This window comes from Gymnogyps californianus, chromosome 8 (assembly GCF_018139145.2).
Source record: "Gymnogyps californianus isolate 813 chromosome 8, ASM1813914v2, whole genome shotgun sequence".
In the NCBI taxonomy this organism is placed as follows: Eukaryota; Metazoa; Chordata; class Aves; order Accipitriformes; family Cathartidae; genus Gymnogyps; species Gymnogyps californianus.
The window spans coordinates 16040420-16068011 of record NC_059478.1 but is presented as its reverse complement, the minus strand read 5'-3'; the positions used below and the strand labels follow the sequence as shown (position 1 = coordinate 16068011).

The following is a 27592-nucleotide window of genomic DNA, read 5'->3' as shown; positions in this document are numbered from 1 at the left end:
CAAGGATGTTGTCATCTATCCTAACAAAGCGTTACAACATTTTCTTGCCCGCTTTTGGCCTGTGCTGACTATCAGTGTCCCAGGCAATTCCTGGAGAGGCTTTGGAAGTCGGCATGCTCCAGGAGCCGTTCCCAGCAGGCAGCCTGCCTGCAGCCAACCTGCTTTGGAGACTAACAGCTTCTGATCATCAGCACAGGCTGATCGGTGCCAGCTGGCCTAAGCACCTAGGAATATTCCCGGGCACATTTAATTTGAAAGTACAGATATATCTCTCCTTTCTGAAGTTAGGTGCCTATAGGAATCTAGTCACTTCTGATGTCAGTGCCCAGGCAGAATGAAGTAAAACAGTGTAACATCCAACTAGTTTCAATAAACGCTATTCTCTGTCATCAGGGACTTTCTGGAACTAGAGTTACAAAGCTTAATGCATAACCATAAAAAGTATGTCCTAGTGTGGAGTTATTTATCATAGATATCACTGCATTTTTTAACATTTAAGGACATCTCTTTTGTCTTTTTTGCAAAAAGAGAAGTACAAATACAGCTTTAAAAAGCCAAGAAAATAAACAATGTTCCAGTATGAGCCAAAGTATGAGCTGTATCTTCAACCTAGTCTTAAAGCAAGCTCCTGCACCAGGTGTGTCCTTAAAATAAATGATTTCTCCCTTCTACAGCTACTTTACACCACACAGGATTCCCTTCACACCTTGCAAAATGCTGCTGTAGTCTTAATTAGGAAGCGAAGCAACCTCAGGATGCTATAGTTTTCTTTTCGACACTTTAACTGGCATCAGTGACACTGGTACCGACAGTGGTATAGACAGATCATAAAATCATAACATTTTAATTTAACTCTCCTTTCTAAGTGAAATAACAGCGTTAAAAAGTTAGTGTTGATGATTACTTCCATGGGAACTCAGCTTATTTAATATAATTTGCTATCAATTGTTTTTTCCTTAGGAAAACTTTGCTTCAAAGCCTTTAAACATTTCCCCAACAGAAAGGAGTAGATTTGGGGGTCCACTGACTCCTTTTTATAACAATGAAACTCATCTGAGATATGCCAAATACTTGGCAGGTCCTAATGACACTACTGGGAGTATGGATCATATCTGAAGACTAGCCCAGACACCTAGTTCCTCTCTTCAAGAATGAGAAATACCTTGAGAATTCTGGTTATAATGTCTTACTTTTTTCTGAAAATAATACAAATTGAATATGCACAGAATCAGTCTGGGCAACAGAACTGGAAACTAATTTTCATTTCCTTTCAGTATTTAATTAGATTTCTTGAGCCTGCCTCTCAGTGTCTCTGTTTCTGTTCCAGAAGACAAAAGAAATGAGATAAAATGGACACTTGTTTCATATTGTTGTCTTCCCTTGCAAAGGTTTTATGCCACCTTTATCATTAAAATATCCCAGCAGTGTCTGTTAACTAATGAACTCCACCTATCTTGCATGGCTCACCTGCTCTCTCATTCTCATTCTTTGTGTATGGGACAGGCTGCTTTGTTTTGGTAAGATTTTAGTAATTCCCTTCCTGTAAAAACAAAAGCAAGAGGCAACATAGATACATTTCTGCACAGAGAAGGCAAAGTTGGAGAAGTGCCTTGTACTCTCAGGATGAAAGGCAAAGCCACTAACTGAGTCTTAGGTCCTGTGGGAGCTTGTTCCACAGTTGTGGACATGCCCCTAAGCCAACTCAGTCACCTTACACAGCAGTATTATAAAAAGAGCATTGCTGAAAATCCAGCAAGCACAAGGAGTGAATGGAGTTGTGGGGTATAGTCTTCCCCTGGGATTTAAGCTAGCATGTAAGATACAAAGGTTCTTTGGTACTGATGGTGCTGAAGAAAAGAGCCAAGAGCTGGTTTGCTATTCTGTGCTGGGACGGCCCATCTAGGGCTTCCATGCTACCAGCACTCATTGCCAGCACATGCAGGGAGCCAGGGAAAAAAAAGAAAAATAAAAAGTGGGGGCCATACAGGAGGTCAGTGCTTCATCTGAGATGGAAGATGAATCTTTCCTTCAGTGTGTGCTGAACCTTACAGCTGAACTGCTGTGTCGGAAAATACTGGGAATCCAGCCTAGAAAATGGAAGGAGGATGGCCTGGTGCGCTCGCAGCAACTTCGGTTTCTGAGCAGACATGCTGCGGCATTTTCTACAAGCTGAAGTTTTCCAGAAGATAATTACAACTGCTGCTACTTCATACTTTCCTTTCTTTTACCTCTTAGTAGAAGGTAAATCACAGTAATAATAAATCCTTCTATATAAATGCAAAGCAGAGCTAAAAATGAAATTGATGTCTCAATTTTAATTTACCACTTTCATTGTTTTTAATTTATACGCAAGCAGTGTACCATAAGTTTCCCCTGGAAAACAGTCTAATTCCTTTCAAGCATCCCCCATGAAAACCAGATACAGACACTCTGAGTTTCATGCCATATTCTTTGTATGTCTTAAAAGACTTCTTATTCTTTGTAAGTTGGGGAAAAGAACATACCCCTGTAGCGAGACAAAGCAAAGCAGGTTTCAACCTTTATCTGAAGTTTCTGATTGCTGTGATAAGGGGTGAAGAATAATTTAAGATACCTTCAGCTATAATAGATCACAGTAAAATTTACAGTAGCCTTTTTAAAGTCTTACTGTTCTTAGGTATATAAAAGCCATCAGGGGCACAAACAAAGTTGAACTTTTTGGCTGAGCCCGCTTCACAACTAGCAGCTTGGTTCCAGTGCAGATCACTAAGCTACATGTTGTCTTTCAAAAATTCCTCCAGAACTTAAGCCCAGACAAACACCACAACATAAAATTTTAATCGCTAGCCTGCCTCTTCTACAGCACGTGTTACACGCAGTAGTCAGGACTGGGCTATGAGGGTTACCAGGCTTCACCATGGCAGGGTTCGTGGTTCGGGGCAGCTCGTACAGAGCATCCCCCAGGCCTGGACTCACAGGGCAAGACGGGCAGAGGGTGGCAGGAGGGCCATGGAGGGCGAGCCAGGAACAGCCACTGTGGAGCCATTGTAGGAGAGAAAGCCCTGAAATATTTTGAACTTCTTTGCAACTATTTCTGAGAGACTCTTTTCATGGGAAATGTTCAAACATCTAGTACTCCAGCTGATTTTGGAGGGGGAAAAAAACCCACAAATTGGAATGAAAACTTTGAGTTGCAGAAACTTCTGTCTGGGAGAACGTAGGTAAGCTATGCTACTCAAGTCAGCAGACTTTCCTACTGTCCATCTTCACCTTCGAGATGACCATTTGGTATATTATGCACTTCTAAACAGGAAAAAAGAGAGCAGCACTATTGAGAGCAATCATGTTGTTTCCTCTGCTGGGTTTCCAGAGAAAGGAGCCACATTTTGGGTTGAAACTGATTTCAGATTAAACAAAGTATCCGTAATTTGGTCACCACCATTATTGTACTATTACTTTCATTGTAATGCTACTTAATTACTTAACATTTCAATTTGTATGAGTAAAAACTTTCATCTCTGAACTAGAAATATTTCCCTAAAACCAAGTAAAACATTTTCAAAAGATAAACATCAGAAATCAGTTTTGTACTGACTGAGCTAAAACTAAGTAGTCTTCAGCAACGTCCTGAAATTATTTAAGTGTTTAAGCAAATGTTTACAAGTACTGTTAAAATCAAAATTCTTGATTTTCTTAACTCTCAAAAAGAATTCTATCCCTTCATGACTGTAAAAGCCAAGTAGAACCCAAATGCAATAAAACCATCCCAGCCTAATATTTTAATTCAGTTGTTCAATAATTTCTATTTCTTTGCATTATTTTTACTTTATTATACTTTTATAATACCCTCAAATATATCTATAAAACTTTACAGCCCTTTTCCAACAGCATATGGTGTGTGTTGTGAAGAGAAGCATGTTTATGAGCTGCAAGACAGGAAGAAAATTAAAGTACCCTTATGGGACTGAGGCAGGGAGAGCTGACTATGGTTATGAGCTGAGATTTTGATGTATCCACCACCACCTATCTAATTCTTGAGTCTCCAAGCTTTCATTGCAATTGCATTATAGAATTATCTTGTGTTGGGCTGATAACACTGTACAATCTCTCAATGCTTGAAACTGAAAGCAAGTTATGTTGCAACACAGTCCCTTTCACAGCAGCAACTTGAGTATATCCTGGCTAAAAAAACAAAGCTAGCATTGAATGAATTTAAAATGAATTTTACCTGAACTAACATTTGTTCCACTAGAGATGTGGAAGCAAGTATTCAATGTACCTAGGTACTATTCAAGAACCATTTGTCATATCCTGATGGAATTCCACTCTCTAAATGAACATCAGTCAGTTCGGGTAAGATCTAACAGCAGAGGCTTACTTGTCTTTGAGCTAGATGGGCTTAAATGTGGCTGGTCACAGTTCTCAGTCCTGGGTTTCTAAAACAAACTTTCAGGAACAACCTCTGCGGCTGACACTATTTTTGGGGAGAGTGACCACACGAGGTGGTCACATCAGCTGTGGGATCCAAGCTTTTGGAGTCCCCTAGTCTTTCCTGCACCCTGACTCCAGCAAGAGGAACTTTGCTGGAGTTTCAGGACGTACCTCCAGCTGAGAAACACAAACATAACACTTCTTTCACATGCATGCACATACACATGGCTCTACACACTTTTTTTTCTTTCAGAAAACTCAAAAGCATTGGATGACATTTTGGATGAATGTCTCAACCCCTTCAGTCTGACCTCCTCACCCCCAGGAGCAGTAAGCCTGGTCAGTATTTCACTTAGACTCTTTGCTCCCTCTGGAGAAGGGATGGTCTCACTGGTTGAGAGAGCATATGCTTTTGGAAACAGCTTTCTGCATCCTTTTTTGACTCTCTGTTTCTGCTTGTCAAGCTTTCAGTGTCTGAATCACACTAAGCTTCTGGGCAGGAAAGGGTTCATCCGCGCCAACACAGGTCTCTAGTGCCGTGCTCCAAGATCCAGACCTGCACAGATGCCTCAGATACCTGTAACGTCTTAAACCACATCTGGAGGCAAATAAATCCCACTCTGAGTGTGTAACGTTCAACTATTTTAATGTCCTGATATCTGACTTAAATGCTTACGGTCAGGGACTTCACTCCTTGTGCCAGAGACTCCTAAGGGCAATTCAGCCAGTCAGATACCGTAAATTGAGACCTCTCTCTGCAGACGAGCTGGGGATGGTATTTGGACAGTTAAGTTGGATGCTTACAATAGACTGTGTTAAGACCCCACTGCAAAATAAATGCTCAATACTGCGCTAAAAATTACATTCTCAATGTGTGCTGAATTATGAACCAGTACTCATACAGTCAAAACAGTGGTCATGACTTCACACAAGCATTCCCTCCCAAACTGCCATTTAGGAACTAGACAACTAGAGACACAGACTGGATGGGAAGGAAATGCTTTTTTTGAATGGAGGCAGAGGCAGACTTTCAAGCTTTTCAGACTGCACGTTCATCGCTCAAATGTTGTTACAAATACCTTTGCAAACAATTCACACTATGTAGACAAAAATACCGGTGATAAACAACAGAGAAAGAAATTAAGTCCTATGGAAAAATGTAAACACATTTACATGTAAAGTTTCTCCTCCATCTGCCTTCTCCTGGTAATTAAGTCCAAAATCCAGCAGCAGGCACGGAAGCCCATCCGCAGACCAGGCACTGAAGGTCAAAAACCAAGCTATGACAAAATTGCTAACAAAATGGCTGCAGTCTATCAAATGAATGATTATGACATCGTTGTGAAGAGAGAGAGGGGAGTTCTGGAGTGTGAGGCATTTATTTGCCCTGCTCTGTACCACCCAGAATGGAAGCTCTGAGAAACCATGCTCACTCCTTCTGGGTGCTCTTTTCTAAATGTTGATTATGAAAGGCACACTCATGTTACAGTCACCAAAGGATTTCTTGTTGCTCCTGCTTTAATGGGTAATTTTAGAGGTTTCAGAATATCATTTATGGTAATGTAGATGGCATGTGCATTGTTTACAGCTTAGTGACGCATTTTTAGTAAAAGAGAAAACGTAGACATATTTGTGCTTATAGAGCTTTGTGGGTTTACAATGAGCCTTCCGGTTTTCAATTTACAAATGGAAATTTTTGAAATGGACATTTCAAAATGTCAGGAGTGCTCAGCATTTGAAAGAAGGCTCAGTAAAGGCAGTGAAAAACTGCTGGAGAGTCTGGATTAGACTTTTGGTCTGGAATTGGGAAAGATGCCTTTTGACATATATTTAATACTTTAAATGAGAACACAACTATTCAGAAAATAGTAAGAAATGATTAGCATCTAGGATATAATGCTCTATGCTGTAATGATGGGTAGTATAAATAAATAAAATTATAGTTGATAGGTTCTACGATTCAACTACTTTAAACTCAACTGCAAAGTCTTGTCTTGAACGATCTAAAACAAAAAAGTACTATTTCAGTGATACGCTTCTGGGTTTCTCATGAATCCAGACATACTGTATAAAACAACAAGGTATTTTATAGCTTTTATGTATAAATAAATCAGCAACTTGGAAGAAATACAACATAGTAACAGAAAAAAATGCATTAATTATTCCAAGCAGTCAAACAGGAAAGAGACAAAATGATTAATGAAAGAACAGATATATGATATGACATATCCTGACCAATATATGGGTTATACAGTGACTTACTTACACTGGATAGTTCCAAATATGGCAATCAAAAACAGAGCTGTGGCATAAAAAATAAAAGGGAGCTATTTCATTAAAACTTGTCTGCTGAGTTGAATGAAGGGCAAACAAGGTCTTAGCTATGTGAGGATTAGACCCACCTTCTTAATAACAGCTAGGGTAGGTGTTCTTAAACATCAACCATCAGAGTACCCAAGTGCAATCAGCCTGAATGAGATCCCAAGAAATCAATAAAATTCTTGCCAGGCCCCTTCAAACTATTACAGAGCCCCAATGTGCTGCGGAGCAGCAGATTACAGGCTGGCTGTAATTGTTCCCTGGAACAACCCAAACACAGATCCTGGGCCTTAATGAATTCTGTACAGCATGAATAGGTCAGCAAAGTGCAGAAATCTCTTTTCTCAACTCCTACATGTAGAAACGGTGTGCCCAAGAGCTCTGTTCAATTACTGGGGGCAGTTGCCCTGTGCCAATGTATGACTAATGGGCAATGAAACAGAAAGACATTTTTAATCCATTTGTCCATAAAAACTCAGGAAGTACTGCTCTGACTGCTGAGGCATCCATGTGGTTGGATCAAAACCACACAAGATTACAGAAAAACCTTCAAGGGTTTTTTATAGCAATAAAAATAATAGGTGGGAAAGGACATAATCACGTTCCTTAAGTATGATCTTAATCTTTAAGCAAAAAGACATTTCAATTGCATATTATTAGATACTGTTAGCTCCACTTGCTTATACTGAGTCACTATCTGAACACTTTGTTGAGATGCAGTGGCTTCCAAGGATAGTCCCTAGAGTGCAGCTGAAATGCTGGAAAGGGCCATAGGCTAGCTTGTGCAAATCAGACAGGAAAAGTCTACGAGTCCAGCACATACTCCTGGCAACTCAAAATTTCTCCCAGCAATACTTCTGTTAGACTTCATTCATTCAAGTTTTAAAAGTCCTCCCTACCTTTAATCTCAGCAACCCAGCATGAAACCTCCATGATTTCTACAAAAAGGCTTTCCTTCCAATCAGGATAATTTTTCTCCTGCTTTTCCTGAACACTTCCTTTTTTTTCCAATTCAAGTCATCAGTCTTGGTTGAGTTCTCACTCTACATCATAAAATCCCCCTCTCTCAATCGATTGCAAACTTCAAATATTTGTAGACCACTGAGTTCTCCACCTCTTATGTTTACACACATCATTTAGGTAGGACATATGGACACTTAAGAGTTTTAGCTTCTTCAGCGTCTCCCCATAAATCACTCCTTCTAGATTTCTCGTACGTCTGTGCATGTCACTACACTTAGGGCTGTACTTAAGGACCAAATCTGTTCCTAAGAGAATTAAGAGATGTTGCAGTCAAAATTCCTCTCAAAACTAGCACAAGAATAACACAAGTCTTGGAAAACAAGCTGAAAATGAATACTTAGTCTGCTGTCTATGACCAATACCACCGACTTCATTTTGCACTTCCCTTGCACAGAGCACTGTGGCGCACAGAGCACCTTGCTGTCCAAGGAAACGGCTTTCCTAGATGAGAAGTTTAAAGGGACAATGATTCTTTCAGAAGCTAAAAGCCCAAGTCTTTACATGCACATCAGTAAGTACGTCTGTGACTAGTACCATAAACAAAATGGGAACACATAAATAAAAGTAGGTTTTACTAATAATAGCTACCTGTAGATACAAAAGAGACATTTCTGATTGCATAGATGTTTCTAAGCCATCTGGATGTCTGTAGGATATAGCCTGCAACTCCATAAGACTACATCTCGTATAATATCAAGCATTTTACCAGTGCTTAATGAATAAAAAGATGGTTAGAAGTACTGCTTAGAAATACACAATATTGTTAACAAATTACTTCTCTCACTAGGGGTAGATTCTAGAGGAAGAATTTCATATCATCAGGTTCTCAGACCAGTAATTATAGCTCACATTTTGAAAGGCACAACCTTGCTTTCACGGATGCAATTTGCATCAAAATCTGCACTTACAAAATCAGGGAGAAGAGTTTTGCACACATAAATTAATTGCCAACACATTTTCTAGTGCTTGAACTGTAGACAATTAGCTATCAATCACTACTGACCAGGGCTTTACTCAGTGAGGACACGAAGAATAAGGCTCTGCAACTAATACCAATCCCGCAAATACTGCAGTGTCCTAAACATCCCCAAACTCTGTGACTTTCACCTGACAAAGAAAAATCTCTTTGGCAGTAAAAGCTGGTACAGAACTGAAGGTTGGAGAAAGAGAGGGGAGAGGAAGAGGGGGAGAGAGAGACTGATTTGCTCTCAATGAATATGAAAAAGCTGATCTCTGCCATTGAGGAAAATTCTTGCACCAGCAAGTGCTGACTGATTGCGATGAGGAATGCTTTATCACCAAGATCCAGACACCCTTTCATATGGTGATTATTATTCCTGTCATGACCCTCTGGTCATCAAGCCACAGTGTCTTTTGTCACGAAACAACTATCCAATAAGGAATAATCTAGGAATAAGCCTGTAGCATAATATCTTCTACTTGCTTATACACACAGCGGGAGGAGGAAAATCTTCTCCTATGAGTTATTACCTGCTCTAATCCACTTTGGAAAATAGCAGTATTTCCTTAATTTTGTGAAGCATGCAAACATATTTTTCACAAACCACAGCCACCTGAATAGCTCAGCCCAGAGCTGAAAGCAAATCTAAAAGCTCTCTCAGGTAGTAACAAATATTCCAACATCACCATCAAATCCATGGCAGCACAGAAATTGTCAAATACTCCCATTAAAACTTGATAGGGACATGCAAAGTCTGAATTGCGTGCCAGCTTGCCTCTATGTTTAATTTCATATTGTCTTCTATAAGGCTGAGGTCTGGCCTAATTCCTGATGCTATTCTTGGAGCAACAGCTCTGACAAACAGAGGTAACACGTGTACAAAGCCCCAACAAACAGCACATACCTAGCAACATCAGCTCTTTTAGTTCCTATACAATAAAACAATGCTAAATTCCTCAGAATAGAGACATTTTATATTAACACCACCATTGTCCATATTAATATTATCCAACTACAAAACTCTGTAGAACTCATTTAACCTTCCATGCATTATTTCTCTGGCTTTTCTAATTCAGCTGCTTGAGAAAGGGGTTACCACTCTGCAGTCGCAGACTGCGCACTGCACTGAAAGCATCTGGTGGAGAAGGGCTGGGAACCTCTGCTCTGGGAGCAGACGTGAGAAGCCATGCCTGGCCACGCAGGCCAGTTCTTTTTATGTCTTTTCTGTCCTTATTGCTTATGTAGATCACCTAACACAAGGGCTGTTTTGAATGGTTTTATCCAACTAGCAAGCTAACCCTAAGTAACAAATACAACAATACATATACAACTGTACAGAATAAAAAATTAATGGTGTTAGAGAAGGACGATGCACAGAGACATTATGTGTGACACTGGGGAGGAAGTGGGGGTAAGTGCGCATGGTTAATATGAAAAGATGTCAAAAAAAATGAAGCATAATAATAGTGCAATTTATCCTTGCTAAACGTACTGCGCTGTGCTATAATTAAATATGAAAACCTAAATTTATCTCTATGTTCGGCTGTCATTAACTTAACAGGGAGTGCACATGTTCTAATCTAATGGCTGATTTTTTTCTCCATGTGCAGCATATTAAAATGTATATTAGCCTCAAGGTGCATAAACACAAAATAATAGACCAAAGGTTTTGGCCTGTGGAGAAAAAAATCCATGCTCAAAGGCCGTCAAGTAGCTGGTGGTGCAGGGGAGACACTCACTTAGCCTCATTAAGCCAAAGCTCTCTTTTGCTTGTCTTTTGTTCTGCATGACAGCAGCCTCTTTGTTGTATAATAATTCATTCCAAGTTCGTTCCAAGCTACCGAAACTGGTGAACTGTGGCCATTTTAATGAGCAGTATTGGTGGTATGCATAATCTGGAAGCCACGTGGACGAGGCAATCACAGAGCACTGCAGCCAGCAAAATGAGATACTGTCGAAATCACAAATTTGTCAAGTTGTTTTTGGACAGGGTATTATAATAAGCACTAAAATATGCATCTTATTACTCTGCATCTGCCAGTCAAAGATCACTGTAATGAATGCATGCTGCAGGGTATGACCAGGCCGTTTCCCTAAGTAAAACAAACTGCAGAGTACAAAAAAAGAATTATGTATTTTTGGCAGTGCCTGGATTTTTTTTTTAAATCCTTTTGCATCAGGAGTTGGATTTTCCTGGCTTGATGTCCATTGCCAGCAGCGAATGCACTAAAACCGCCACAGCCAAGGAGTTAACGTGAATACATTGTTTCTTAATAGCCACATTTACTGGCTGTGAATATGAAACTTTAAACTCAGTGCTCGAAGCAAATTTAGCACACAGTACATATAAAACCCACAAAGATTAAACTACTTTAAATCCACTTTAATAATCCCAGTTCCTTTTGTTTCATCCATTTCTACTGCAAATGGCTTCACCGTTAGGGAAGATACATTTTACGTAACAACCTGCAGTCTCTGTGAGAAACAGCACTGTAGATAATCACAACATTAACTTCCATAACAGACCAGTTAGGAAAAAAAAATAATGTTAAAGAGGTCCTTTTTTCTACAAATTGGTCAGGCCAGGGATTGCTCATAATTGCTTTCGGCTTGCAAACGCTGGGAGGTTCACCAACGGCAGCAAACCTGGTAAGCGTGACTTGCACAGCAGGGTACAGAGGTCTGCTCTGCTGGAGCTCCCCGAAACGCTACTGGTGATGCTCCACAGAGGGACCATCAGGCTCCCACCTGGAGCCATGCTGTGGAGACCTTTCATCATGTCAGGGGAGGAGGTGAAAGACTGAGAGGGGGAACCAGGAGGAAAGGACTTACTTCCTCATCTGCCTGCAGATGCTGGTTCAGATATATTTTGGGAGAGCCTTATTTTTGGTCAACCCAACAAGCATATGCGGCAACATTCCCTGAGCGTGCTGATGCACAGTTCCCAGAATATACTAAACCAAGAGGTTTCTTGATCAATACTGGCTTACACTTAAGAGGCTTTGCCTGGCTGAGAGCTGTATTTCAGGTGCAAGCTAAGGGTCAAACAACCTAAAATTAATTTTTTACCCCCTCTGACTCTTCTTCAGAACTGGTGATGGCAATATGGGAAAAAGGGTTTCTTCATCAATGTTAATTTTTTATTGCAATCTCTATACCACCATATGATGAGATGGTCTGTATTTCTGGACGTGGCCACAAATACCGTTTGTTCTGTCGCCTTTATGCAGTGCTGGAAACAAGGGGACAGTTCTTTACCATACTGGACAAACTTGCCTTCCTGAATAACAAGGAGCACTTCAAAAAATGAAGGGTGAAAACCTCTGCTCAGTGAAGGCAGTCAGAGGTCTTGAAGAATCTGAAGGCAGCCAAAACGTAGTGCATGCATTGCAATAGTGTTCTTGCATGGCTGGGAGTTCACATTTTATTTATTTATTTAATAGAAGAGCTAATTAAATATTTTGTATGAAATCTCGATGGTATAGCAAGGTTTTTTTCTCTGCCATACAAAAGGCTATTTAGATTTGACTGCAATCAAGTTAGAATTTAGCAGGTTTGTACTGTTCAGAAGACTCAGCTTTTAGTATCCATAGATACTTAAAGGAAGCGTGTATTTTAGTCTTAATGGGAAGTCCATGCATTCAGAGAACAAAATCAGCAGCTTGCTAAATTTAAGGTGACAATTTTCACTGAAGTTCATACACTGTGCATGTTCAGGATCATTCTCTCTGATCTGCCTGCTGGAGAAAACCACCTTCTATAAATGTGTTTTTATCAGATATGTTTTTAACATTTTCAATACAGCACAACCTTAACAGGTGAGGAGGATCCACCACAAAAACCAGGTTTTTTTGGGTTTTGGATATTTCTGGAATCAAGGTGCTTAAATTATTACTTTTTCTTCTTTTTAATTTTTTAACCTTTAGACATGATCAAACAAACATCAGTTTTTGCAAAACAGCTGGTGCTGAAAGCAAGGTATGAAACATCCACATATATTTATCTCTTCCTATAAACCCACACCTACCAACTGAATACACTGCCTTATTTTTAATGTTTAGCTACCTGGCATGTATAGAGGCTACTGCGTTAAGTATGATTTTTATAGCTGAAATTAGGTGGAAGTTTATACAGAAAAACAGTATACCACTTCTGTGACTACCAGCTGACATCAGTGCATTTCTGGGACATAATCACTTCGGCTCTCTGGAGTAAGATCACTGAGCAACTAATAAAAGAGTCCTGTAATAAACAGACAAGGTGAGACACTGACTACATACAGGAGATCAAATTGCACCTCTGGGGAATACTGTACCTTATCCAGATACCTGGTGAGGACAGTTATCTTTATTGTTCCCGGTCATGTATCTTCCAAAGAAACTCAGGAACATTATTTTAAAACATAATTCTGTTAATTTTGGATTATAAGGATACTACCTGTGCTCTCCCTCTCTCTTATGCAGCCACCCTAATAACTTTGGGTTGTAAGAGCATGCTCTACATCTTAACTGTCTGCCTGACTGCATCATGCCCTTGATCTCAGTCCTAAATTCATGCTGAGGTAAGTGTGCTTTTACAAAAGTTCTTCCTCGAGGGAGTCAGTGAGAAGCAGTGTGGTGTCATCATTACCTTGCCATTCTCCCATCTCAGTGTCGAGATCTGCAAACTGAGATTATAGCTGAGACAAGCTGACAAGTTTTATTCCATGCATTTAATGGAAAGGTGATTCAGAGGTGATATTAATGACAGTCATCTGTGTCAAGGCTTCAAATGTCAGGTCCTCCCACAGAAAAAAAACCCAACTAAATAAGCCATCAGAAAAGCAATGAGGAAGGAAGCCCAGAAGACTGGCTTTGTCCACCTTTGTGAGTCTGATGCAGCATCTGTGCTAGGACTGTCTTTGGAGCGGTTATGATAAGGCTACAGCCACAGGAAAGAATGAATAAAATTGGTGGAGCTATGGAAAACAGTATCACCTGGTGACTGGAAGCCACAACGGAGGTTAGCATTTCTAAGCGGGAATCTCACTGCTATTACAGGCAGTGTAGTACCACAGGTCGCATCTTGGACAATAGCAAGTATTGACTCCAGCAGCAACTGCTGTGTTAGCAAAAGGGAAAAAGCTAGCGCTATTGAAAAGACTATCAGAAAATATCTACTAGCTGGCTCAAAGATGATAAATTTAGAGTCTATATACCAAAAAATAAATTCTGCAACAGTGAAAAACATAAAAACAGTACTCGAGTTTCCAAAATATTTCCAGTGCTATGAGGCTTCTCATATGTTAAGGGCTATAAATTATCAGATGAAAGTACTGGTTTCATTAATGCAGAAGCATGAACAAGGTACTAATCAACATGATTCTCTTTTTCAGCCAAAAGTTGATATGTTTGCTATAAAACTACTTATTATATTACACTATTTAGCACAGTATTTTTAGTATTCTTTCTGTTTAGGAAGGAAATTATTGTGATAAATGTAACAACTGACAGTGATAACTGTTCAGTTTGTCATTTATCTGGTGACTGCATGGCAAGACAGCTTCAGTTTGATGTCAGGTGTACCATTTAGAAGAAAGTATTTATCTTTTAGTTTACTCTGGTCATCAAATACTACAATATTTCATGACAAAACTCTACTGTGTCACTCTCCTGTGGCAACACTCTGCACTTAGCATCTGTTTGATGCTGAAACCAGCACAGAAAATGAATTATCAAAAGAATAGTGCACTGCTATATAAAAATATGGACATTAGCATTCAATATTGCACTGTGAATAAAAATAGATACTATTATGAACATACCTAACTGGGAATAGGACCAGTCCTAACTCTGTAATATATTCAAAACTGAGAGAGGCTCAATGACTGTATACAATCAGAAGGCAAGTGGTTCTTGATGCTGTCGAAAATAATTCTTGTCCCTCAGTTCCTTCTCATTAAGTTGTCAATTGCCTGAACTTCTTATCCCCGTGATTCTATGTGAAAATTAATAGGAATTTTGTAACAAAATGGAGGATGATTCCTTTATATTTTTACATTTACTGCACCAAAAATACAACATATCAAAATTAGCATCTTCGCTTTTTTTTTTGAATGCAAAATTTCATCAGTATTTGCTATTTAGCTTCTCATGGGGTCTTACTGAAGCAACTGCATTTCATCTTACAGTAATACCAAAACAAACTTGGACAGCTCCTTATAAGTTTTTAAAATCATCTTGCAGGATTTTGGCTGTCACATTTTACTCCATGTATAACATACACATTCCTACACATTACTTTTATTGATGAGAACATATACATCACATCAACAGGCTATCTTCTCTTTTCCAAATAGAGAGTAAGGACATACTTTTTAGTGAATTTATTTTAGAAAGAGAATCAGAAGTGTGTGTTATGACTTGCTGCCAAGCAAGCTAGATATTTGCATTTGAATCTATGAATTCAATGAAATGATGAAACTACAGTACTTAAGTAAATTTACTAGGCACAAGTACATGAAATCCAATATTGATAATAATTTATGAAGGTAAGAATACTGATTCCTATAATACTGCAAACTTAGTTTATGATAACATAATTAGTTACACTAATAACACTGCTTAGGCACAGTCTTGCTAATTATGATATTATAAATATTAATGATATCAAGACTTTGTATTTGATTGCCCCTACTAGGATCATTTATCATGGTATTTCCTTTTACCTGTGTTGTATTCTTTTTCTTCCTTTTCCCTTGAATGTTCATTCCTGGACAAACAGCCGTCCTGAGCTTATGCCTAAAATATATCACTACCTTATCAATGATGCATCCTGGTTAACTTTATATGTTATTATTTAGTAGCAATGATCCAATGACATAATTCAGTGCTAAGGGCAATCAAATACACAATCAGTTATATTCTGTATGCCTTGTTCCTTTTAAATGTCTAACAGAGTCAGCCAGACAAGATTACATAGGTGCTTTGTTTTTCATTGTTTTTCATGTGACCTATTTCAAGTTAAGATTCCTTTGAATTATTAAATGCTTCCTTAAAGCACCTTTTCATGCTACCTGTTTAAAGTTAATTATTGATGTAGTGACAAGCGTAAGAATTATAATTTTTTTTTCTCATTCAAAAGAACATGAGAAACATCTTTGACAATGGTTGTCTGTTTAGTAAAATACAAAGGTAATACAAAGATAGAACACTGAATGCAGCTTTAAAGAAGAATTACAACAAATCTCTGTTACATGAGTTAGAAATGCTGTGTATGTTTCTACGGGTGTTAAAGGAAGGAAGTTTAGATATAACCCTTTGAGCCTGGTTTAACTGCTTAACATAAGTAGATGAAAATGAAACTGCTTATATCTTGTTTTATTTTTAAGCAGTGTATTATCCAGAGCTTTAGGAATAGGATTGTCTTTTCTCCTGGAAGGTAATGTTATAATTTCCAGAGCTCCACAGAGAACAACAACAATATAGGAGTCTCTAATCTCCTGCTAAATCCAACTCCAGTCATCAGCAACGATAAGCAGAGATTTGGAGGCGTTTGACACTCCAAATCCTATTCTTTTGTAATTCTTTACTTTTTACAACATTTTCAACAGTGTTATATCAGATTTTTGGAAGGATAATCAATAGGCATGATGTATAACTGAAATCAGTCTTCAAAGTGATCCCCTCTAGTAACCAGAAACAAAAGCTCAGCCTCCCTGCTGTGCAGGTATTTTGCTTAGAGCAGTAGGCAGCGGGGCATCAGTAAGAAGCCAGTTACACCTCCCTGCTTCTCAGCATGGATCAGCTGATGCCCTGGTGGAGGGGTGAGCAGTACTGGGGCAGCTGCAGTACATTGCATCTGGCAAAAATCTCCAAAGATGCTTTTGTAGCAAGAAACTACTAGAGCAGAGAGGAAAGACAGTGCAGAGGTTAGGATTTCAGAGAGACCATAGTTTACATTCCTATTCCACCACAGACTTTCCAGGTTTAAATGATCTTGCGGAATCTATTAAATTATTCGGTGTCACTGTTCCTCACCTGGAACTTCCCTGCCTTGCAGAGGGTTTGGGAGTCAGCACACATGAAAGACCATGAGATGCTCAGGTACGATGATCAAAGGGCCACTCCGATCTGATCTAGTGTTCCAACTAACAGCTGGTTTGTGACAAACTGTCTCAGCTGGTCAGGTCCAGTGCTAGAGGGCTTTCATGTCTCCTGAATGTTGCACCCTGGCTGGAACACCCAGGAACTTCTGGCACAATATTAGTATCAATCTGAATCGAGTTGAGTTTCATTAAAACAAGCAGTTCCAGAACTTGTTCCAACGCATTTGTAATTTTACATCCTACCCTTTTTTTAAAGACATGATGTTATGAATCAAGCGGAGAGATCATATGCATAGTAAAAATGTTATCCCATATCAAGTCATTTCAAGTTTGTCTTCTTAAGCTGTCTTCAGATATTTGTTAATACTCAGAAGGAAAAAGACTTGGTGACTAATTGTGACAGCAGCAGTGGTTAATCAAGGTAAGTAGCAGAAACTGCATACAATGATTATGGAATTGCATTCAAAGCCAAGACATGGTGTAGTTATACAGGAATGGCAATGAAACAAAATACCTTTCCCATCAGATCAGCAATTCTAGGTACTGGTTTTCCTTTCTGATGGCGCATGGTTGCAGGACTCTGTCCATTCCAGTCTTCAAGTTCCTCAATGCTTTTCAGGTAAAGAAGAGCTTGCAGTCCAGTGCAGTAGTCATCAATAACAGTGAAATCTTGATTCTGGATTGCACTGCACACCTATGAAATGTAAGTCAGTTATCAGGAACATTCTGGTAGAGGACATACGGAATTAGCAAGCTCTTTAGATTTACTGATTATCAGATGACCCTTCCTGCAATTTCACTGGGAAAGGACTACAAGAATTCAGGATATTAATTGGCTGCTTAATCCTATGTCATGATACCACCACTGCAGTTCAGAAAAAAAGGACTCAATAACACTAGTTATACCTAGGTTTCCTAATAGCAGCCCTTAGACCAGACCTGAAGGCTGTTCAGAAGTAAGCCTGCAAGCCCAGCCCCAAGCGTGCCTTCCAGGGTGCTGATGCTGAGCATGCCAAGCGTGCTGGCAAACCACCAGCTATGCTCAGACCTTTGCCTGCAGACAGACAGTGGTATTCCCCAGCCTGCTCTGTTCAGGAAGCACAGATATGTCCAGTTAGGTCCCAATCAACTCACAGAACCACAGACTTGTTGAGGTTGCAAGGCATCTCTAGAGATTGTCTTGTCCAACCTCCCAGCTCAGAGAAGGGTCAACTAGAGGAGGCTACCTAAGACTGTATCCAGTCGGGGCTTGAATATCTCCAAAGACAGAGACTACACAACCTCTCCGGGGAACCTGGTCCAGTGATCAACTTCCCTTGCAGCTTTTCCTTATATTTAAACGGAATTTCCTGTGTTTCAGTTTGTGCCCATTGCCTCTTGTCCTTTCACTGGATACCCCTGAGAAGAATCTGGCTCCAATGAAAGTGTCTCAGCAAATAGCACCCGTTAAGCTGACCTGTTAGTATGGGTGAGCATTGCCAGGCACAGAACAGAATGGTCCCCTTCTGCTAATCACCGTTTGCCATTCAGTGGTACTGGGAGGCCAGGCCACTTTATTTCAAATGCTTTAGAAACACAGATAGCAATACAAACATACAAAGCGATGATCCCTGACCTGCAGAGCTTAACATGTAAACACAAAACTACTGACAGCAGAGAATAGTCTGACTATTTACATGGATTCTTCTGGACCACTTTGTGGATATCAACTCCGATTTAAACCCACAGAGATCCCCAACCAAACTGACAAGTGAATAAAAAATCCCTGACTCTTCTCTGCGCACCTTCTCATTAGCTAAACTCTAATCATCCATCAGTGACGAGGTGCAGGGTTGGTTGAGTACCAGTAATTGTCAGTCCCTGGAAATGCTCTGAAATTCCAGATGTGTCAGTGTTTTCAGCCTCTGATTCAGCTTTTATTCTAAAAGCTAAAAGAATGCTCCTGATAATACGTACACTTACATACACACATAATGAACACAACAATGAAATAGCCACCTATTTTAGAATATGAATGTGTGTGTGTGCACAAACACATCCACACTCCTTGGACATGAAAACACGCCTTGGATCATAATTGACATCGACACTTAAAAAATACAGGAAATATATAATTGTTCTTCACATTTCAGAAATGATAATACAACTTGCAATTCTGAAGACAGTTACACATAACATTGTAAAATACCATACACTACAGCTGTACAAGGAAAAAATAAGGGCAAACTACAAAATAAGCCCAAGAACATTTTCTATGCAGTGCATTTACATTACACAAAATCTGCTTCTCTGGAGAAACAATGTGGGCATTAATTAGGTCTGTTACACCTTCCATAGACTTCAATACTTCTTTTTTCCAGAGCAATTATAGAGAACATCATAATAATTTCCTGTATAGGTTATTTAACTGCAAAACTCAACTGATGCTTATTTAAACCTTTTTGTTCACTAAGGGATTCTCTATTTTTTTAGTGCATGGGTAACACTTCTATTAGCTATTCTTAAAAATACTAAAACTGTAAAAAAATACAGTTAAAAGCCATGTCATGTCTCTTCAAACAAGTTCAGGCACTGTTGTCAAAATCCTGAAATATTTTGACAGGATGTATACACATGAGATACACTGGAGGATACCTGTAATAACCTTATAAATAAAGAGGCTTTTACTGTTTTCCATCTTGTGGTGCAGTGTTATGAACTGCAATAATATAAAAATGTGCAGAAGATGATATCACACGAAGAGCTAACATTTGATCCCTGTGAGTCTATGTGCAGTGCACTGTTTGCCTTCCCTGGACAGCCAAGCAGGTTTCAGAACCCGAGGCAAAATGCAATTTTTTAAGAAAAATGTAAATCTCTGCACTAAAGAAAAATGTTATCTGAAATGGAAAGACTTAGAAACAGAATTAGCAAGTGGTTTCAGACGATCCTCCTCTTCTGTAGGAGCCTTATGACTATGGTGCCCAATGGTGCAGATAATTAACCAAAGACATGCCTTTCACTGATTTCACTGTGATAAAAGCGAGTGCTTATGTTTATAGGCCTTTCCTAGAAGAAGAGAGATTCAAACATTAACACATACAAAACCAACGGAAATAGTTTTGCCATGTTTTTGGCAAATTCCAAAACATTCTGAGGTTTGAAATTTCTTGTTGCACATATCAGATGGTGAAATTTGTGTTTCAGGCTTACAGTATCTTCCATGAATCAATGTAGAAGCCTTTGCTGCATTTCAAAAGGTGGTGAACAAAGTCAAGATAAAAGGTCACCCTGACCCATCAGCCATGACAATTTCTACACCACAGAGAGAGGTTTTTAGCATCATACCTGGCTGCCTCTGAATCACTAGTTTAAATGACACTGTGCCCTCTTTTCAGCACAAGAGAAGTGGCAGGGCAATAGACCAGGTGAGACTCAAACTCACGCATCCGGAAAAATTGCAGAAGAACTGAACCGACCTGTCTCCACACATCATTAATGCCCCCGCTTTGCTCCTGCTGCTTGCACTGGGAACAGGCATGCTTCCCCTCCCTTGCAAAGCTAAATGTTGAGCCCCCTCTTCTGCTGGTATCTTATTTTACAGGTGTGAAGAGCAGAAAGAGCAGTCCAGCTATGGCCATATTTAAAATGGCTACCTTTTGGTTGCTACCACCTCTCACTTAATGTCTTATTAAACTACCTCAACAAGAGATAAAGGCGAGCAGGGTGCTCCTGTAACAGCCGTTGTCCATGCCTTGCACACCAATTGGAGCAGCAGCACGAAACTGAGCTGCAACCAGCCCTGCCTGCTCAGCTCCTCTCCTCAGCATCACGCTTTTACCAAACAAACACAGAGAAATGTGCTTCCCTTTAGACCCTGAAGCAAAAGCCTGAACAAAAACGTAGCTTCACAACTGAGAACATACACACGGTCATATTGTGCCAGACCAGCAGTCTGTATCCTGTGGCCAACAGAAGCCGCTTATGGATGAGTGTAAGAGCAAATGTGGATCGGTTCCTCATGTGGTTTATCAGCCCAGTTTCTGGTAAGCAGTAGTGCTGGGACTTCGCATGGCAGAGATGGCACCTGTTTAACATCACTTGATCCTAAATAATCCAAGTGAATCTGTTTTATGAGTAAATTAACATTCAACTGTTCACTGACTCAGGCTTTCACCTGAAATATTTAGGTAGAAAGTAGCTTTTTCTTCTTTGGAAGATGAGAGACAGGCCCTGTGAGCAACCTATGGGACAGAGTGAGGTCCAGACCACAATGAAGCTGTTAGCTGTCCTGCTGACAAGTGCTGTCCTGCTGTCTTGCTTGTGTTTGTCTGTAGCTTTGGACTAGAACTTGGGCTAGAAGAGAAAGGTGCAACATTTTTCCTGCTTAGAAAGGTAACGTACATTATTCATATTGCACTAATATACAGGGAGATAATTTTGCACAAGCTTGGTTGTACTGCATTACCTGGCTCTGCCTTGGCAGTAGAACAGCTACAATTTCATTTTTAACATCTCACTTCCTCCCCTTTCTCCCAGATCCAGACTCCAATGATTGCCCCTTACGTCCCAAAAGAGACAAGCAGGCCAACATGTTATGTATGATCAAGTATATCGTGCTCTCAGTATTCTGAAATCTAAAACTGTTCATTATAAGTTGCAACTGTAGGTTACAACTCTAATCTATACAGACATCTCTGAGATACTAAAAGACACAATGCCTGCTTTGCTGTTGGTAAATCAAACATATACCAAATGATCTCATTGGGGAATGGGGAAGTGAAATGAATCACAGGCTAAGGCTCTAAGTAAAACTGTTCTGCAAAATGCAATGATGGGAGAGGTATGCAAAGGTCCCTGCTGATGTCTTGCATAAGAAACGACCTGTCTGCTCTATTACTAAATAAACATAAATATTGAGTCTAACTTTGTCAAAGGATCTAGAGCCATTACAAATCTTACTTGAGGAACTGGAGTAAATTGTCCGGAGATTATTATTGTGTAAAAAGAATTTTACAGGTTACATGATTGTAATTAATCATTCACATCAATCTGAAACTTTTAATTTACATATTTAGAAGAAAAAGTTCATTATTGGTGACAGGTACTACCACATCAGTTATAAAACATCACAAATGCCTTTGCTTTTAGCAGAATCATTACACAACAGAGAGATGCCAATTTCTGAAGTCTTTACTGAGGCAAATCCCCTGCACCGTTTACTGAGAGCTCTGTCTGCGTAAGACTTTTTAGGTTTTGTCCATAGTCTATGCTTCTAGGAGCAATGGGGAAAAATACCCAGACATTGCATTTTATTTTTGTTTTGCTCTCTACAAAAATGGAGGTGGTTCCTGTCCAAACTTTGGCATATCCTGGGGGACGGTGTGGAAGACCTCTGCCATCCGTGCAGAACCTGGACAAAGTGGCTGAGCCATTTCCAGCCAGATCACCCTCTAAAGCAATTCCTATTCAGTGTTGTCCTTGCATTTTCCCATTGGGGGATGTTGCAGGGGAGAAAATATTTTCTGCAACACTAGAAAGAGGAAACAATGCACTTCTCTTATATGCACTCCACTTATATGGCGAAATCCCAGCTGGACAGGTGATGGTGGGGAAGATGGTGCCAAAAATGGACCCCAATCCCCACCTGCATTCTTTCTATTCCATCAATAGCAGGGATTTCAGCAGAGGTGGCAGAGGAGATGCAGATCTAGACATGTTTGTATCAGATCTTCCCTACACTACTTTCAACTAACAAGAGGTAGTGTGTCTATAATCTCATATACTGCTAGTTCACTGCAAAAGGCTGAGCAGGTCAGAGAACCTAGCCTGTTTCATAACGTGTTGCTTTGCAAGAAGTGTAAGTATTCTTGGTGTGACTAGATCTGTGAGAACAAGAATGCTGCAATGTCTGGCAGCAGTCATGCTCCTATTCGAAATTGCCTCAAAGCACTATTAAAATCCTTTGCCAACAATGAATTTGTGGTAGGAGACCATAGTTTGGAGAAAATTTTAATTTTTACACCCCTCCGAAATATATGTTTCTCTCTTCAGAATATAGGTGTAAAATAACTGTCATTTTAATGAAAACAGAAGTAACAGTAAGGAGGCAGATGGGTGGCAGTGATATACGGTCTAGAAGCAAGAAGATTGATGGGTAGATATTTGTATATACAAACGCAAATCACAAAGCTTGACTGTTCTACCATATTAGTTTCCATTTGTTGTAGCTGTACAACATCAAAGCAGTGATGTCCCCATATATTGCATTTAGTGGTAATGTAACGGACTACCAAAAAAAAAAAAAAAAAATCAAAGTGAGAGTTTCTAAGTAGTTTCCTGGCAATTGAGACAGCAGGCTCTTTCATCTGTGCTGTAACTGTGGCAGTGCATTGATTTAAACTCCTTCTGAGATCTCAAATGCTTTTATATTCTTAGGTCTTGCTGGCTGCTTTCTTTGTGCCTTTTTTTCCCCTTCAAATGATAAAATTCTAGCATTTAGCAGAATGCCATCTTGCTTCCCCAGAAGACAGAGACTTATTTCAGCTTTGGTTCTAAACTGCATAGGATCTCTAAATAAAATAGTTCTCAAAATGCCATCCGATTAGGAAATTGGCCTTTGACTTCACAGTTTCTAATATTCTTACCATAGCAAGGGGATAAACAACTATTATTCCTCTGAGATACCTGCGAGAGATTTTACAATGGATTAACAATTTTGCTTTTCCATTAATTTGGTTGACTTCCTTTGAAATATTTTTACTGATATGCCCAAATGTTAAGCAAAAGATTTACTGTTCGATTTTATATTATATTTTCAATTTTAGCATTATTTATCATCTTTTTTATAGAAGCTTTCTTTTTCTATTAAAAAGTCTTCCTGATAAGTATTGAAGACATAAATCCACCTTCCTGTTAGAGAAACATTTATGAATGACTCTAAGCTGTTTTTCAGTGTATAGTTGAGGCTACTGTTTTTTTGATTACTGTCTATTGATTAAGATTCTGGTGGAAAAAGACTGAAGTTGTAAATGAATGCAAGGTGCTTCAGGAAGGATTCTATTTGTGCCCATCTGGGTATGCATATGAATTGACAACCTTAAGAAAATTAATTTTATTGTAGTGGGCAAGAGGATGATTATGATTTGGGAAAGGCATACATACAATTTAAAATTTATTCTCAAAAGCAACTAGCAAAAATTGACTCAACTAAAGGGAGATCTTTCTGGACCATGCAATCTATACGCTGCATAGCTCGTGCCTATGGAAATGAAAATGTATGTTTTCTAGCCCCTGTACAATGATTTAGATGTGTCCAGATCCAGAAAGTAAAAAGCAGTACACACAGCATTGGTTGTCTGACACAGTACTCACAATAATGTGGCAAGAGCTGTGATGTGAGAGTAAGCAGACAAATAAAATCTCCTCTGAGAGGGATTTCTGTACTTACAATCTTCAGGATACCAATGTCTATCGAAAGGCTGCTTGTATAACGATCGTTCCTCCTCCTCATGTCTCGTTCAACACTGACTTACCAGTACATTAAATGCGTAGCCTAAATTATCCTTTCTATCAGCAATTATTACTTTTGCTAGAGGGTTGTAGGATTAAGAACATCAGGGGAAGTGGATTATCAAAAAATGTGGTGCACTCTGGAAAAAAATGAGATTCTTTGTTTTAAAGAACAAATTTGTAAGTAAGAAAAAGCTTCCCAAATATTGATACAGTACAGATGGAATGATTTGATTCATTCACATTAGCTGCTTAAATGACTCTAGAGATATAGGTTAGCAGATGGGATGTTACTTAACAAGGCTTCAGATACTGGATCAAGATGCAAAATTGATTTGGATGATAGCTGATAGCCTTTTTAAAACATTAGAATTGAGCTAATATACATGAACTAATGAACTACTATTTGTTCCAAAGTCTAGTATGGCTTTCAGAAAGCAGTTTGAAGGACTTTAATATTACATCTATGAATTGTCTGAATTGTGGGAAAAAACCCACATAATCTTTTTTACCGAGTCCTAGACTTGAAGTCCTAATGAGCTGAGGGCTTACTAGTGACACTTGAGGGGCAACACACAGAAGAAAGATTCAAAGAAAGATGCTAACAACTCCAGGCTCTGCAGAGTAGGCAACCATTCACATAGGGCTTAAGAAACCTATATAAAAAAAATGACTGGATGGTCCGATGTCATGTGGGTGTCAGTAATGAAGTATTTCAGTTATGTTGTTATACCTCAAGTGAGTTCATCAGACAAGCTTGAGGTAAGGTGTCACTCTGATCAGAAGTATAGGCTAATGTCAGTAAGTAATGGAGCTCAAAATGAGTTAAAAGGAAAAGAAGGTCGCCAGCCCATGCGAGACAAGCTCACGGGATAAGAGCTCTATCTTCTGTACAGCTTGGATCCTCTCTACAACAGGTCAACATAACACTGACGTGGTGTTGAGCAGAGCTGAGCTGATAGTTAGGGAGCATCGAGGCAGGGACCACAGGTAAGGAAATAAGGATGCAGTAGCTGGGCAGCAAGAAGAGCCACACAGCTTGTGTTAAAGCCACAGCAGCCTCCTGAGACAGGCTGTAAGGAAAAGCCTCCCCAGCACTAAGGTGACGGTTACTCCTGCTGGCACAGAGACCCCAAAGTACCTGATTTTTAAGGGGTGAAAGACAGACCTTGTTCGTGTATTGGACTCCAGCAACCTTGGGCAACTGTGAGTGGCCAACAACGAAGGAGGAGAAAAAAGTCTAGAAGTCATTAGCCACTTATCAGATGAGGGCACGGCAGGGGATAAGAGCACTGTAAGGGATCCTTTAGGAACGTTATCCGACGCATTAATTCCTAGCCTACTCAAATGTATTTTTCCTCCCCTTAAGTTCTTCTCTGCCAATTAATACGTCTTTGATCTAAATAGCTAAACTGGGTGTTTGGGAGTGGGAAACTGGTACTTAACAAGGGACCCTGAACGATGCAATTTTGTATCCTGTGTCTTTGAGAGGGGAAATGTGGAAGAAATCAAGAATTTTCAGAAGGCTCCCTGAGGTAATTGTTTTTTTTTTTCCCCTGTCAACCACCCCTAGAGGAATGGTTATATTTCCTTATCTCACTAAAGCATTCTGTCAGTTCTTGGAACTACAAAGTGGACCTTTATGCAGTAGGTGGGCGCACACACTGATAAAAGTGCTGATCGTGATCATCTTTCCTAAGAAAACAAACATGATTCCACATGCCTTGAGCATTGAGGAGTGTGGGGAACTGCCTCATAATCAGCCATCTATAGCAAATTGTATCATTGTACTGTAGATCTACAAAATGAAAGATATCTTTGAAAGCAGATGAGCTAACTCCCCTGTGTAAACAGTCCAATCACATATAGTGGCTCCACAACTATCTTTAAATATATGTTGAATATCACTTAATATTTCATTTATTAACACCCAAAGGTCTCACCTCTCTCTTATAAGTACTGTTGTGGAAAATGAAATCCTTCAGTTCTCCCAGCAGTTCTGCAGCTGCTGGTACAGCATCAGCAGCTGTGCTGGGCAGATGTAGATTTACTCGACCTATTTCCATGAGCTGTATCCTCCAGCTCCTCCAAAGATATTTCTAAAGCAGACATCAGTTAAGTTGCTCTGATCTGGTGGTTTGATGTTAAAAGTCATCAAGTAACATAACACGTTTAGTCAGAAATTAGCAGTGTTTTTAAGATTTTGTTTTCTGAGAGCTAACCAACAGGAACATCATCCTCTCTGGACTGGAGTTGGTCCATTATTCCATTTTTGAAAGGCATATTTGTCAGAAGTGACCGTGGTTCTAGGAAAGCACACTTTTCAGAAAAGAACTGTGTTCTGAAAAACATGTGGAAAAGAGTTTCAGAATTACCAATATGTGCTGTTTGGTAACATGGAATGCAACGGCTCCATTTAACTTGAAAATGTCTGTTTTGCAATCCAAGTTAATTGGAATGAAAAGGTCAAAACTAAAATATGTTGCAAAATGACTGAAACAAAGATTTGATTCACCCAAATAATATTTTTTTCTTTAAATGTGTTAATTCCACACATTTTTAGAATTTTGATTATCAGTTTAAACTGGAAAACTTTTCCATCCTTAAACTTTTCTGTGACAGAGTAACTATTTCCTGATCATTAGTAATACTCAGGTTCATTAATGCATAACGGATGCAGGGTAAAGCTTCAGTGTGCTTCATCCCAGGACACTCTGAATCAGACACAGCAGGGACTTGAACCCAGATCTATTTTGATTAAATGAAATTTGTCAATGAAAAACAGTTTTCTCAAAGAAGTTTTCAACAAACTAATGAGAACCATCTACTGAGGGACATCCTCCTGTGACCAGAATTTTGAAAGCTGCAGACCTCTCAAAATCAAACAGAAAAGTAATTTTTCCATTTTGGAACCTCAGTTCAGTCCTGCAATGATTAACCCCTCATCCTTGTGAGTCTTTCCCTCTAGTACTCTCACATTTTATTTCAGCTAAAATTACTTTCATCCTTTATCAGCTTGCCTGTATGAATTCGTGCAGCAGCTGCTGTGTCCATTGAAGAGTGAGATTCGTGTGAATAGAATAGTTCTGACCCTCTGAGTCCTTCGTGTCTGGGATGAAAACCCACTTCCACATTTCCTTAGGGATTGTTTTACCTATCTCTGTCCAAATAATAAATATCAGCAAGAAAAGCAGCAACATAACTCAGATATTGAAGGAAGTTAAACCCTTTCTTAAACATAGTGCCAGCTTCAGAAAAATGGTTTCTCTGTTTCTTTCAGTCAAATTGCATGGATAGAAGGA

General features: G+C 39.4%; 1 protein-coding gene across 1 annotated transcript in view; it reads right to left on the bottom strand.

Annotated features, from left to right (window-relative positions):
- The window catches only part of DPYD (dihydropyrimidine dehydrogenase), a 361479-nt gene that overhangs the window by 33447 nt on the left and 300440 nt on the right, over window positions 1-27592 (bottom strand). The window contains exon 22 of the mRNA XM_050901009.1: window positions 17314-17493. Within this exon, the coding sequence (XP_050756966.1) occupies window positions 17314-17493 (180 nt within the window). The remainder of the gene's footprint in view (window positions 1-17313; window positions 17494-27592) is intronic.